Here is a 16,240-nt window from a genome sequence, read left to right on the forward strand (position 1 = left end):
TGTGTGTGGTTTCTTTTTTTTTTTTCTCTTTTGTCTCTAAAAATAAAATTCAGAATTTTTAGCCTTACTTCTGATGAGAAAGAAGGGTCCTTGGGATTTGTATTCATTATTACTCAGTCACTGGGGGGGCTATATTTCAGAGCAGACTGTTTCTAATTGGATAACTGTATATGCGTGTGCTACAAGGTAGTTTAGAAAGGCAGTGTTTACTTTGATTAGAGCTCATTAAGCCAGCACTCAGCTGTATCAGTGGCATTTGTCAGAATCTTGCCAATACATAATGTTTGTAAAGCTGCCAGTGGAGCTCCATTCACACTTTGAGTGTTAAACACAGTCATTGAAGTTGAGGAAACAATGCCACTTTTGAGAGCAGTACTTTAATTAGATGGAGACTGTGGGACTTTTACGTAGTATTAGCAGGGTACTGCTGAAAGCTACCCAGGTTGTGAATGTAGATACAGAGTAACTGTTCTTCCAAATCTGTTGTGTTTACATGAAGAACATTATTTTCTCTGGCTTTCCTCGGAGCATTGAGTTTTGTATCAATTTATTAAGAGGACAAAGGCATACTCCGATCCCTTTATGACTGGGATGCGTATAGGAGGGGAACAGGCTTTGAAGTGTTCCTTCTGGAACTTTTGTAATAGCACTGTCTTGACAATGTTCGTAAAACCCCTTTTCTTTATTTAGTCTCCTGGCAGCTTTTGATACCTGCTTTACTCTCCATTCCTATTGCTAATACAGACATAGATTCACTGAATTACCTCCCCTGGGAAGAGACGACTGCACTTGTTCTGTTGGTGCTTACTGTCATTCCAGATGTGGGAATACAAGATTCGTAATAAAAATCTCCATTTTAGTGCAGCTTTTAAAAGTTTGAATTTTGGATAATGTTCAAGTTGAATGTTTATGACTGTGATAAAATAAGCAAACACAGCAGGAACAAAGATCAGCCAAGTTGATTCAGCTCTAGTTCTAGCATTTGCCAGAGTACTTCAAGACAGTGTTTCCCTACAATCATCAGTTGAAAAATCAGGAAAGATAGGAGCCACTCTTTATGGTTTTGTTAAGGGTTTTCTGACAACTTTGTCCCTTTGCCCACTGGCAGTTAATGATTCTCTCCCACACACATTATTCCTGAAGGTTTTCGGTTCCATTCCTCCCATCTTTCCTGGTTTCTCAACTGCTACTTACCTTGCTGCATCTTTATCGTAAAAATACCTTTCTTATTTACATTACTTCTGTTAGCCTTAGAGACGGCCTTGAAGGATTCTGTCCTAGAAGATTGTCCTGCCCTATCTTTTTAGAATTAGAATAGTTCAACTGGAAGAAGCCTACAGAGATTGAGTCCTACTGCCTGACCACTTCAGGGCCAAACAAAGGATAAAGCATATTAATCAGGGCACTGTCCAAATGCCTCTCAAACACTGACAGGCATGGGACCTTGCTTGGAAGCCTGTTCTGGTGTTTGACCACCCTCATAGTAAAGACATTTTTCCTAGTGTCCAGTCTGAACCTCTTCTGGCACAGCTTTGTGCCATTACCATGCGTTTTGTCCTTATGTTACTGGGGGAAGAGACCGGCACCTCCTTCTCCACTTCCCCTCCTCAGGAGGTTGTACAGACCATGACATCTTTTCTGAGCCTTTTTTTTTTTTTTTTTTTTCCACCAAACTAGACAACCCAAGTACCTTTAGCTTCTCCTCCTAGGACATGACTTCCAGCCTCTTTACCAGCTTTGCTGCTGCCCTCTATACACTTTCCAAGTACCTTTAGATCCTTTTCACATTGTGGAGCCCAGAACTGCACACAGTATTCAAGGTGAGGCTGTACCAATGCTAAATATAGTGGGAGCATCACTACTTTTGACTGGCTGGTGATGCTGTGTTTAACACACCCCACAATGTGGTTTGCCCTCTTGCCTGCCAGGGCACGCTGCTGGCCATGCCAAGCCTGCTGTCACCAGCACCCCCAGGCCTCTTTCTGCTGAGCTGCTCTCCAGCCATTCGTCTCCTAGTACTTGTGTCCAGCATTACTGTATCCCAGGTGCAGTGTCTGACATTTTCCTGTGTTGAAATTAGTGTCATTGATATCTGTCCAATGCTCCAATGTATCTAGATCCCTTTGCAATGCCTCTTGTCCCTCAAGAGGGTCAACTTCTAGCCGTGGCTGGGAACTCATCAAATACTTTGAGCATTTTCTTACTTTCATGTCAGCTAATGCACAGATTTGTCTCCCATTTTTTTTTCCTGTGTTTTTGATCTCTGGGATTTGTGAAAGATCTTGACTCGTGGATGTCATGCGTGTGTTAACATATAAGATATTTTTCTATACATGGAGCAGAAGCTTTCAGAAAGCTCTCACTTCTGTTCATCTCAAATGACCTTGGTGGCATTTTCTGAGGAACATCTGCTTCTGAAATTCAGGGCATCTAAATGAGTTCTGTTTGTTTTTTGCCAAGCGCTGTACTTCCAGTTGTAAAGTTGGAGCTAGCAGGATGATTTTCAAGTCACTGTTCCGTTAGTGAACTGTAGCCCTTCTCCAAGTAAGTATGTGGGATGTCTTACAGTAAGAATTTGCATGTAGGTAAAACATGTAAAAGGAGAGAAAAATAAGTTGTTTTTGTGAAGGCTTACCATTCTTCCTCTTTCCAACTTTTTAGTCCCTTATAGCTGAAAAATCTAGAGTTAAGGAGACCATTGGTGCATATGGGGCATGCTGCTTTTTGACACGTTTGTAGCGTATGTTAGGTAGTGGTCAAAAGCAGGGAAGGGAATGGATAAACCTGAATTCTAGCAGGATCTCTGATCTCAAATGCTTTGGAGTATGCATGCCCACAGGTCAAAAATGCACATAAGGAACTAATCTTAAGTAATGGTGGTTGCTGGATGGTCATTTTCTCTTCTGCTGTTTCTCGGGTACTGTACCTGGAATTAGGAACCAGCTGCAAGAGCTCTGGATAGTAGGATGAATATATTATTTGACTGATTCAGATGCAAGTAATCAGCTTCTTTTACAGAAAAAAATGTTTGAAGAATAATAAGAAAACCGATGATAGAATAATATGACCTACTTTAGCACATAAATGGCAACAGAGTAAACAGTCAGTGTTCCTTTTGGGGTCAAACAGTGAACTCTTCTTTAAAAAAACATGTATATGCATGTTTCCCCGTGGTTAGGGAATGTATGCAGTCATTTGAACTAAGACAGCTTTAGCTGTATTTAAAGCAAGCTTGCTCATATTTTAATGGGAAAGGGGAGAATAATGACAAGAAAGTTTGCCAGAGATGCTGAACTATTTAAGGTAATAGAAAAAAATCAAGGCTAACTGTGGAATTGGAAAAGGACTTCAAACTGATTAAGCATGCAGTAAAATGGCAGATGAAGTCAATGTAGATAAATGTGTGCAGTGATGCACATGGGGGAGCAATCCTCTACAACTATTAGCTATTGCCATTTTTGGAATGGAATTTGGGATTGTGATAAATCTATAACAATATTAGCCTCAGTGCTTAGTAGCTGCATAAGAGGCTAACACTGTTAGTCATTACTGAGAAAAGAACCAAGAACAAAGCAGAGATTACCCAGTTACATCAACTCAGCTCTGGCATATGTTAAATTGCTACACTGTCAGATGCATTTAATGCTTGTGCAAAGGTATAAATACATGCACACGTCAAAACAGGAATTACTATTATGGTTGTTCATTACAAACTGATAAATACTTCCCCCCCTTTGCTTTAAGTGTCTCACATTTATTATTTCCATGTTTTCAACCTACCATAAAATGCAAATTTAAGATCACAAAGTTTAGGATGCTGTATTGTTGGTAAACTTTCTTCAGAGTTTTCACTAAAAATCACCTGTCTAACTACAAATAAGTAGGGATTTGTCTGATGAAGTATGTGAAGAAAAATAAGTGCAAAAGCAATTTTTCATGTTTCTACCTTGGTTTTCCTAATATTCTAAAACTGAAAGTGCCTTGTAAAGTTTCTTTGTTTTCTTTTCTGGCTTCTGTGAAGCTTTGAATTACTGCAGTGAACGTGAGGACTTAATCGTTTCAGGGCTTGTGACACAGTTTCTGCAGCCATGTTCAAAGCACTCCAAGTAAAACTTTGTAAAAACTGTGGATGGAGTTCTTTCAGTTCCTGCTGGTGTGATGCTGAAATGAAACTGCTGAATGTGAATTCTTTTTTATTGCCACCAAGGCAAAGATGATAGTTGCAATACTCTACACCTAACCCCCCTCTCCCCCCCTCCCTTCCTCCCCCCCCCCCAAAAAAAAAAGGGGGGGGGGTGCAGTTTTTTCTTTTTTAGATCTAAAAAGAAAGAGGGAGGTAGGATACAGGTTAGATGAATCTGAAAAAGGAAGAAAAAATAAGAAATATAGGATAGAAAAATAATGTAATAAAAGAAGCCTGCAGAAGACTAGCTTGCTGTCAGTATTCAGGTAAATACTGAAACGTATAGAGTAAGTTACTAGAGTAGTAACTTGCTTGTTTCTCTAAACTGTGTTGTTTATGAAGAGCTAACTTGAAAGGCTGCACAATTGTGTAAAAAGAGATACCTTAATTATCATTTTGAAAGATGTACTAATACTTGAAAATCATGAGGGTTTCCTAATATTAGAAAAAAGAGAATTTGTGGATAATCAGAAATTTCCAAAAGTAATTAAACAGATAATCTATAATATTTTCTGTTAAATTAGTGGATTCATATGTAAAGGAAATTATTTAGAATTTTAGACATGTTGGTATAGTAACTTGATCTTGAAAATATTTTGTCTTGTGTTTTGCAGAATGAAGAGAAGGCATCAGTCAGTTTTCCCTCGCTTCTTAGCCATATGACTTCGTCTTTCTTAAATCATCCTGTAATTGTGATGACAACATATGCAGATTCAGGTGTCCCGGAGATGCTGAATACTTTTTCTCCACTCGTGTCATCTATGCCTTGTGACATTCATATAGTTAATCTGAGGACAATCCAGTCAAAGGTAAGGTCAAAAGGATCTTTTAACAAGCAAACTTTTTAATATAGTCCAATCAAATACTTTATTCTAGGAAAGTAATTTATAAAGTTCTTATTTGATAAATTGTATAGTAATTACTAGTTTTTGTTAAGGTTAGTAAACTTTGGATACAATCATTATTGCTTTTAATAAAGCATGTTGTTTAAAATCCCTCTGATTCCATTTGTTAGGCTTAACAAAAAATAGCCATATTATAGCACCCACTGGAATAAATTCTTACAGTATTTTTAAGCTTCAGTATAAGACCTATTTTAATTATGCTAACAACAGCTTATATTCTATGGTTCCTGTGAAACTGTTCTCTGGTATGTCTAAAAATCAAACCCAAACCTGTTCCATATCTTTTTGCTGTTGTTGTTTTTGTTTTTCTCTGCAAAAGAACTTACACAATTGTAAACATCATATATAATTTTTCAGTTTGGTAAGCCACAGAGGAAGTGCTTTGTCCCTCCTACTTCCGCCAGGCCTTGTAAAAATTCTTTTCAGCTTTTTCAACACCTTTTAAAATGTGGGCGTCTAAACTTCACGCCGTATCTCAGTATTTCTCACCAGTGGTGTTACCATAGATGAAATTCCTTTTTAATTCTGCCACACTTAGATACTTACAGACTACAGTTGTCCCTGCTCCCTTGGAGCCTCTATGGTGGCTGAGGTAAAACTGCTCATCAATAATGACCTCAAATCATATTCAGAATATTTGCAAAACTTTCCATTAATTACTGTAAATGTATCAGTTACACAGTTCATCATTTTCATTTTAATTCTTTATTTTAGAACTTAAACAATCAGTTCACTTCTCACACTTTGTTAGTAGTTCAATGTCATACGAACTCCTTCAGCTCTGACTGTTTCTTATTTTGAATTTCAAAGTGAACTAACTCTTCATTCTGTGGGTCTTATGTCTTTGAAGAGTTAGGAAGAAGCTTCATACTGAATTAAATCGTTATGTGAAGTGTATGTTCCACACTTTGCTGTAAAATCTTTTCATTTTCCTCAGCCAGTTCAGCACTGCCTTTTTTCTTCAGCACATCAGGTCTGGTACAGACCTTCATGAACATGGCAACTTTTCCACTTTGGGGCCTAAATTTCTTCCCCATGTTTGTATAATTTGGTAATGAAACCCGTGAAATGGAAGACTGGCTCTGCATCAACCATTTTGTTCAATATTACTCATAGATGAATTTTACTACTTTATCTGTGCTATTCCAGCCATATTATCCCAGTTGGCAGAAGATTTTTAGAGGCTATGCTTTTTCCCTGTCCACCACAGTGTAGTTCAATGGTTACTTGACTGACGGCTCCCAAGTTCACAGCATTATGCTGTGCACTTCAAAGTGAAAATTATTAGTATTCATAAGATAGAGGCACTATCATTATAGGTACGGAACAGTTCTTCCCCACAGCAGAAATGGTACTATGCTATGCAAAGAATGTCTTGCATGCCAAAAGGACCTTTTCAGTTTTCTCCTTGCTTTCTGCTTCCTTTTCCCATCTTCCAAGAATCTGAATGACGAATGCCATAATTCTGGCTAATTGATGCAGTGCAATTTTTTCCAGAATTTAGATTATTTATATATTGCTTTAGCTGTTGAGTCATAGAATCAAAGAATCATTTAGGTTGGAAAAGACTTCAAGGTCATCAAGTCCAACCATCACATCACTCTAGAAGTCCACTTATAAACCATGTTCCTAAGTGCCACACCCACATGTTTCTTGAATATCTCCAGGGATGGTGACTCCACCACCACCCTTGGCAGTCTGTTCCAATACCTAACCACCCTCTCCGTAAAGAAATTCTTCCTCCCCTGGCACAAGTTGAGGCCGTTGCCTCATGTCCTATCACTTTTCACCTGAGAAAAGAGACTGACATCCTCCCTGCTTCCACCTCCTGTCAGGTAGTTATAGAGAAAGCAGTGAGGTCTCCCCTCAGTCTCTTCAAGACTAAACAGTCCCAGTTCCCTCACCTCATGCATCTTGTTCTCTAGTCCCTTCACCAGCTTTGTAGGTCTCCTCTACACACCCTCCAGCACCTCGATGTGCTTCTTGTAGTGAGGGGCCCAAAACTGAACACAGCACTCGAGGTGCAGTCTCAGCAGTGCTGTGTACAGGGGACTAAACCCTTCCTTAGTCCCACTGGCCACACAATTTGTGATGTAGGCCAGGATGCCATTGGCCTTCTTGGCCACCTGGACACACAGCTGGCTCGTGTTCAGCTGGCTGTCGGCCAGCACCCCCAGGTCCTTTTCTGCTGGGCAGCTTTCCAGACGCTCTTGCCTGAGCCTGTTCTGCTGCATGGGGTTGTTATGAGGCACCTGGCATTTAGCTTTGTTGAATGTTGTGTAATTGGCCTTGGCCCCTCGGTGCAGCCTATCCAGATCCTTCTGCAAAGTCTTCTTGCCCTGAAGCCTATCAACATTCCCACCCAACGTGGTGTCTTTGGCAAGCTTACTGAGGGTACACTTGATCCTCCACCAAGATTGTTGGTAAAATATGAAAGAGAACTGGCCCCAGTACTGAGTCCTGGGGAACATCACTTGTGACTGGATGCTAACAGGATTTAACTGCATTAACAATGACCCTTTGAGCCCAGCCACTTTTTTTTTTTTTTTTTTTTTTTTTACCAACCACACAGTTCATCCTTCCAAGCCATGAGTAGTCCTTTTCTATAGGAGAAGGCTGTGATTCTGTAGGAGAAGGCTTTGACATTTGCCAACCTCCAGTCATCTGGGACCTTTCTTGTTAGCCAGGACTAAACGGTAAATTTTTGAAAGTGACTCAGCAAACACCTCTGCCAGCTCCTTCAGTACCCTTGAGTGGATCCCCTCTGGCCCTATAGATTTTTGGGTATCCAAATGGTTAGTAGGTCGCTAGCCATTTCCCCTAGGCTCACAAGGTCTTCGTTGTGCTCCCTGTCTCTGACTTCCAGCACAGTGAGCTGGGTACCCTGAGAAGAAGTGGACTTTCTAAGAAAACTGAGGCAAAAAAGGCATTAAGTACCTCATCTCTTTCCTCAGCTCTTGTCACTATGTTTCCCCCCACACTGAATAAAGGATGGAGATTCTCCTAAACCTCCCCCCCCCTTTTTTTTTGTTTCTATCTTTATAAAAACATTTTTTTATTGTCTTTCAGTGTAGTAGCCAAGGTAAACTCTAGCTGTCATTGTCCCTTTGAATTGACATCCCTGCAGAACACCTATGATCAAGGGCTGAGAACTCCATCATCTCATGATCCCTGTTTCCAAGATGGCCTACAACCATCACCCACAAGGCCTTTGCTATGGACAAACAACAGTTCAAGCGGGGCACCTTCCCTAGTTTGTTCCCTCTCTACCTGTGTCAGGAAGCAATCCTCTGCACATCCTAGGAATCTCCATTTGCTACTTCTCTGCCATACTGTATTTCCAGTAGATGTCAAGGAAGTTGAAGTCTCTCATGAATGACTGCTAGCAATTGCAATACTTCTATATCCTTACAGAATGTTTCTTATGCTTCTTCATCCTGGTCTGTAGCACACTCCTACCACAGTATCTCCCATGTTGGCTTTTCCCCGACTTACCCAGAGACACTCAGCCTTTTCATCACCGTAACTAAGCTCCATGCAGTCCAAACCTTCCTCAATGCAGAGGGCTATCCCACCTCCTCTTCTTTCTGGCATATCTCTCCTGAAGAGTCTGAAGCTATCCATCACCGTGCTTCAGTTGTGTGAGCCATCCTGCCATGCCTCTATCATGAAGTCTATGATATCACAGCCCTGAGACTGGGCTAAAAATTCCAGTTCCCCCTGCTTATTTCCCATGCTCAGAGGCATTTAAGTTGAGTTCCTGATAAAACTCACTTACATGGCTAGCATTCCTTTGTGTTGCTCTTCAGGAGTTCTTCCTGTTCCTTTTGCTATCCCTGGGCAGCCATTGCTAATGCTGACATCAACATTACTCTTCCCCAGAAACTTCAGTTAATTTTTTTTTTTTTTCACCAGATTGGCAGGTCTCTTTCCCTCCTCAGACAGAGCTCCCCATCATCTCCCAGTAGATGAGGTTTCTCAAGATCCAAGACCTGCCCCTCCACTCCCCCACATGCGACTGCCCACTTGAAACTGATTTTTAAGAAGTGATATTACAATTTCACATAAAGGGGTACCAAAACAAAAATATTAGGATTTAAGGTAGAAGTTAGAATGCATGAAAATGCATTAAAGCATAAATGAGAAAAAGGGAATTTCTAGTTTTCTGCTCCTCTCAGAGGGGGAAAAATAATATTGTTTTAAGATACATGATCCTGTCATGGAAGAGTCCAATGTCTTATTGTTTGTTTGACAAAGATTTTGCCTACTGTAAGTAGACAGGACCTCAAGACTTAAAAACTGATTGCATTTGTCCATTTATACTGAATATAAGTGCATATTTTTCTCATGTTATTTGAACTTTGTGATGCATGCCTGTTAGCTTACAGTATCAGATAAAAAATGTTAAAATGTTTTTTTCTCTCTCATCCAAATTTTAGCAGCATTGCCTTGGGATACTGTTTATAAGGAAGCTTAGGATTTTTATTTTTTTTTTCCTGCTAGCAGCCTGATATGAGGACAGCATTTTACTTCTCAGAGATCAAAATCAAATCAAGCTTTGACAGCTCTTCCAAGAAAGGCAGTCAGAGATTTGATAGTATGGTAGTTAGGGAATTTTTGTCTTCATAACAATGTGAAGCTTCACAAGACTAAAGATATTTCTGTTTGCTAAAATTTGAGAAATGTGTTACAGGTTTTCATGCAGATGGCATAGTCATGTTTAGAAGGTATACGTGACATAAATTGGGTTCATCGTTGCTCAGATGTTCCCTTAGGCATTCATAGACCTAATATAATTTACCTAGCGATGATAGAAGAAGAGATAAGTTATAGTAGATGTGGAGACTGTGGCAGCTTGCTCAGTCTTAAGACAGATTAGCACAGCTTAGGTGTGTTGTTTGCTTCTTCTTTTTTAATTTTTTTGTTTACAGTTGGATGCTATCTGCATGTTAAAGTCCTGGGAAGTCTAAAAGGTTGTCTGCTATACCATAGGTGTTTACACTTGGCAGAACTCACTTTCTGAAAGTGTCATTAATTGTTTATTACCTTTGTGTTGTAAACATTTTGAATCTTAATTAAGATAATATTTAATTTTAAAAACTTAAGAGATGAAATATTCATGCCATCATTTGAAATGCGTTTGTTATGCAGATGACAAAAAGGTAATTCTACGAGATACAGAGAAAGTGTTGATATTCATTACTCTCTTGTCATTTTTAACATCAATTTACCCCGTAGGAAGTCAAGCTTTTGCAGCATGAATTTTAATATTTCTCTAATCTGATGTTTAGGCAGATAATAATACTTTGTGTGCATAAAAATGTCTACTTTTAAGTGCAAACGTTTTGCCACATCAGTGACAGTGAAGAAGTTGGGAATTAGAGTTGGAGACTGAAAATAATTTTTTTGGCGTCATTATTATTAACTTAATATAGGAAGTTCCAATAAACAATGTAAGAACTTTTTCAACTACCAAGGATATATTACACATATTAAACCTATTTAAATTGTCTGACTGTAGATACCATACATTAATTAAGAACAGGATTTTAGGTGGTTATAAGTAAGCTATTTATGAAAATCTTATCAAACTGAGATTTGTTCAGGCTTTGTAAACTATGCAAATGTTTTACTGCAAAATATCTAATTTCAAGTCCAAATAACATGAGTAAATTTTTGCTATTTTAAGTGTCTTCTAAGGAAATTTCCATTTAAGTTTATCAGTTTTCCATTTTTTATCATCTGAATGAGTATTTAGTAATGTGAATTTGTTATACTATGAAGCAGTGACATACTGTGGTTTAAAGAAGCTGGTTCAGGCTGTTCCGAGATGTACTTTATTAGGAGAAACTTGGTTTGGAACTGAAGCCTTAATCTAATGATACCTTTTGTTTATTACACCTCCAAGAGTTAAAAATCAAAAAAAGAATAATCATAGAGTCATAGAATGATTTGGATTGGAAGGGACTTTCAAGACCATCCAGTTCCAAACCCCTGCCATGGGCAGGGACACCTCCCACCAGGCCAGGTTGCCCAAAGCCCCATCCAGCCTGGCCTTGAACACCTCCAGGGATGGGGCATCCACAGCTTCTCTGGGCAACCTGTGCCAGTGCCTCACCACCCTTACAGTGAAGAATTTCTTCCTAGTATCTAATCTAAATCTACCCTCTTTTAGTTTAAAGCCGTTAGCCTTTGTCCTATCACCACACTCACTGACAGAGAGTCCCTCCCCAGCTTTCCTGTAGGCTCCCTTTAGGTACTGGAAGGCTGCTATAAGGTCTTCCCAGAGTCTTGCCTTCTCCAGTCCCTCACTACCCTCAAAATAAAGAACGTCTTCCTAATATCTAATTTAAATCCAGTCTTTTTTAGTTTAAAACCATTAACTCCTTGTCCTTTCACTACACTCTGACAAAGAGTCCTACCTTAGCTTTCCTGTAGGCCCTCTTTAGGTACTCGAAGGCTCTGCTATAAGATGTCCCCTGGAGCCTTCTCTTACCCAAGGCTGAACCCCAACTCCCTCAGCCTATCTTCATACGGAGAGGTGCTCCAGCCTCTTGATCATCTTTGTGTCCCTAATCTGGACTTGTTCTAATACTTCCATGTCCTTCTTGTGCTGGGGCCCCAGAGCTGAACACAGTACTTCAGCTGGGGTCTCATGAGAGCAGAGTAGACAGGGAGAAACACGTTCCTCATGCTGCTGGCCATGCTGTTTTGATGCAGCGCAGGTAGGATATGGTTGGGTTTCTGCGCTGCAAGCGCACATTGATGGCTCACGTTGAGCTTCTCATCAATCAACACCCCAAGGTCCTTCTCATCAGGGATACTTCCAGGACATTCTCTGCCAAGCCTGTATTTACATGTATACTTGGGATTACCTCAAGTACAGTACTTATCAGCATAGGATTCTCCAAAGCATTAGATACTCATTGAAGTAGCAGAAAAGAATTTAACTCATGACAGAGATTATTGGGAAAAAGCATCATCACAAAATACAAGTACAATGGAAATAAATTAATTTTAAAAAGAAAAAAATAAAGCGCTGGCATAATTGGAGATCTTTTGATGATGTTACAACCTTATTGAGTATTTAGTAAGATGAAGAGTTGAAGAATGAAAAAAAAAGTACAACAAAATAAATAAAATAAATGAGAGAAAACAATGTTGAAGGCAAATGCAAATGTTGAATGCTAACAGCTTGTGACAGTATGTAGGACATCTCATCATGGGCCATTCATGTATGTGCTATGAAAATAGCTTGCATGCATATTCATCTGTAATGTGAAGAAAAATTTCTGTTACTCTTATTGTACATTCTCATATTTTTTTTTTTACATGATAGTGTAAAATAAAATGAAAAAATCTGTAGCAATTGAAACTTCCCAGCCATGGGGGAATCTTCCCATGCTCTAGGAATATGACTTTGTTTTCTGAAGTACGTCTAAAAAAGATTCTGACTTGTGGCATTTATACTCTATTCTTGTGACCATTTGTCCTAAGTGATTTTAATTGTTTGGTTCAAAATAGAAAGTTGAGATTGTGGATTACTTTGTTGTCTACTGAGGCTCAAGAGCACTGTATGTCTTACCTATAATTATTTAATGTTTTTAGTAGTGTGTGGTTTCACACACATCGTAAGATGAGTGAGGTTTCAGGGAGCAGATTTGCAAAATGTAAACTTGATACAACATAGTCACAATAAATTTGAAGCTAGCTATTGTAATTATCATATGTTTGGTTTAGTTTTGCCATGTAATGTATCTGGGAAGCCAATTAACACAGCTATGAAAGCTACTCTTAAATTCTGAGTCTGCTTGTACATGTGCATTTACTGATCTCTGAACTCCTTAAGTTCACATTCTTTAGTAATTTGTATATCTAATATCACTTTGCTATTTAATTATTTTTATATTTAATCTTATAAACATTAAAAGAAGCATGTCTGTCCAGTCTAAGCTGAATGTTATTTAAGGCATATGTGGTTCCATAACTTTAAGGTAATAATAATCTTTTGAGGTCCTAAAATGTCTTGCTGGCTCTGCTACTTTCTCAGTAACTTTTATTTTGTTTATTTGCAGGTAGATCCTGAGCCATCTGATGAAGCTGCTCTGATTCTTCACAGAAAAGGATTTGATTGTAGATTTTCAAACAGAGACTTGGGTCTACTCTGTTCCACTACTCAGGGAAAGGTATACTGGCATTTTATGGGTAGTTTACTTTGCAAGTATAGCAGGAACACTGATATTTAAGTAAAATTATTACTCAAGTAAAGGTAGTAATTTTTCGAGAGTTTCAGGATAATAGCTAAATTTAAAGCTGTTTTCCGTTTGGTAAAGATGGGCATCTGCTGGTGTGGTGAAATGACCATGTAAGCATCTGCAAGTTAACTTCTACATCAGCTGTAGCCTTATTAACTTCCCGTAAATGTCCTATAATGTCATATAATAAAATTTCTCAAATAGTTTTCGAATAGTGTAATATAAACAACTTTACCAAAGAAATAGTCAAATTACATATTCTGAAGTGTATTCTTCTGAATAGTGTTAGTTAACATCTGTAAATTGTGTGATTGCTACTTTGAAAACTGTTTATTACAGCATGTCCTTTGTCTTCCAACGCTCCCTTACATGACCTACACCATTACAAATATCTGAGTGGTTTGCAATTGCTATTGAATTGGTGTGAAAAATTATGAAATGTAAATTATGAAATGTAAATGATAAAACTCTTGTGTTACAGACAGTAGACTGGGTAGTTATAAATCTATAGAATTTTTGTCATCTGTGTGGTTTTACTCAGCTAGACAGCTGAGCTCCACCACAATGGCTCTCTCACTCCCCCTCCTCAAAGGGAAAGGGGGAGAAAGTATGATGGAAAGTGCCCAAGGGTTGAGATAAGGACAGGGAGATCACTCAGCAATCACAATCACGGGCAAAATAGACTCAGCATAGAGAGACTAATGTAATGTATTACCTATTACTAACAAGGTAAAAAAGTGAGAAACTACAAAAAAAAAAAAAAAAAACACTAAAAAACTAAAAAGACCTTTTCCCCATCCAACCTGTCCTATGTCCTCCCCCCCAAGCAGCACAGGGGAAAAGGAAATGGGGGCTGCAGTCAGTCCCTGATGCTTTGTCTCTGCCTCTCCCTCACGGTCACTCTGTGGAGATCTGCTCCATGTGGGACCCACGGGCTGCAGGGGGACAGCCTGCTCCACCAGGGGCCTCTCCCTGCACAGCCCGCAGGGGAACTGCTGCTGCCTGCCTGCAGCACCTCCTGCTGCACTGATCTTTGGCTCTGGCCAGCAGCAGGTCCCTTTTGGAGCAGCTGGAGCTGGCTCTGCTCTGACATGGGGCAGCTGCTGGGCTCAGCTCACAGAGGCCTCCCCTGCAGTCCCCACTACCAAAACCTTGCCACGTAAACCCAATGCATCATCAAATCGTTGAATAGATTTCAGATTTTCTTAAAACAGAAGAGTAGCTGATATTTTTTTTTTTATAGAAACAAAGAGAACTTCAAATATTTCTGACCACTTTTTTAATATATTGATTTAGCTTACCTGATTTGAAATGTGGAAGCAAACTACCTAAAAAGGTTTAATCTAGTGTATAGTATCTTAAGCATTGTTCTTAGAAATGTTTGGTGGTTTTGGTGCAAGAATTGTTATGCTGATAACTTTGAAAAGTATCTAACCAGGATGTTAGAGATTAAATTGTAGTCAATTTTAAGGTACATACTCAATTTTCTTTTTCTTTTTTCTTTTTTTTTTTTTTTTTCCTCCAGGTAAAGGTGCATAAACTCTTTAACAAATTCAATGTGGAAAGTCTTACACCTGCATCTTTATCTTTGATGCATTCACCTCCAGATGCCAGAAATATAAGTGAAGTAAATATGAGTTCTATGGAGATAAATACATTCCGGGTTCGACTAAGATGAAATCTGGTTTTAATACTCAGATAGAGAAGAGGAATCTGCAAGTATGTCTTCTCAGAGTTTCACGTGCAATAAGAAGCACATTATTGTTATTCCAGCTTCTGGATACTGTGAGAAAAACATGCATTCTCTAATTTTTTTGATCAACACAGTGAAAAGCCATGTTGCAAGCAACCTTTTTTTCTTTTTTTTTTCTTTTTTTTTTTTTTTCCATAAAATACCAACATCAGTATAAGTTAATGCAACAAGTGAAGAAATTTCTAAGGATGTTAACCTCTCAACTGATTAAATCTCAGGTTAAATGCTAACTAATGATGTTTCTGGTGTTTTAATTTTCCTAAGAAGGGTATTGGATTTTAAACAGCCTTCTTTGCTGATTGTTGATAAATTTATGTACAAATAATACTGAGTAGAAAGCCCAGATACAGCCTGGAAACAAATGGAATAAAATGTTCTTGTGTAGTAGCTAATGTCCAAAAACTTGCAATCATTTATACAAAATAACAATAATCTCAATTTATTCCACAATTAATTTCAATTCATTCAACAAAAAGGGGATCTTTAATTGTGGTAAAATGAAAGCCTGCAGTACTTGTGACAAGTGATGGTAGATTTTAATATTTCTACCGTTCACCTGAATTATGTAAATAGAAAAACATGAACCTACAAAATAATTTTGCAATGGAAATGTTTAATAAAACTCCCATTTTGTTACTTGACACACTGGGATATGTGCAATTACTCCATTATCATACATGATGAGAAATGTCCATACTTATCATGAATACAGGATTTTTTATAAAACTCATTTAGATATTGATGTTCTCTGAAATGAGTTTTCTATTTCAAGATTACCATATCAAGATAAATGTGCCTTATTTTTTGATATGTCTTGTTACAATTTTGGTGTCTATGTTAATGTTTTTTGGGGAAAGGTAGTTTATATAATACTTAAGCTGTGTATCTCCTATTTGACAATGCTGGCCGCACTCTGATCTATGTCCTCCTGCACCAAGTTTGTACTATCTTATTCTGAACATTTTGACTATTTGAATGTATTAAAATGATGTCATAACATGAAAAAAAAATTACTGTAAAATCTAAATTCAGTTGCTTTCAAGGAAAATGCAACTTGATGCAGAGAGTTGATAGTAAGCAAGACATAGTTTGCAAACCCATCAAAACATGTGCTTGCCTGTCACACAGACTGTGTGACCTGTGC

The 16,240-nt window shown here is 38.4% G+C and overlaps 1 protein-coding gene across 1 annotated transcript in view; it reads left to right on the forward strand.

The window, feature by feature from the left end:
• Positions 1-15,056, forward strand: part of MAN2A1 (mannosidase alpha class 2A member 1) — a gene marked incomplete at its 5' end in the record, with an annotated part of 128,091 nt that extends 113,035 nt beyond the window's left edge. Inside the window, 3 exons of the mRNA XM_084304915.1 lie at positions 4,798-4,992; positions 13,164-13,274; positions 14,869-15,056. Of these exons, the coding sequence (XP_084161041.1) occupies positions 4,798-4,992; positions 13,164-13,274; positions 14,869-15,021 (459 nt within the window). The 3' untranslated portion in view covers positions 15,022-15,056. The remainder of the gene's footprint in view (positions 1-4,797; positions 4,993-13,163; positions 13,275-14,868) is intronic.
• Positions 15,057-16,240: the final 1,184 nt, after the last annotated feature.

Source organism: Netta rufina (assembly GCF_964035555.1).
Source record: "Netta rufina genome assembly, chromosome: Z".
Classification (NCBI taxonomy): domain Eukaryota; kingdom Metazoa; phylum Chordata; class Aves; order Anseriformes; family Anatidae; genus Netta; species Netta rufina.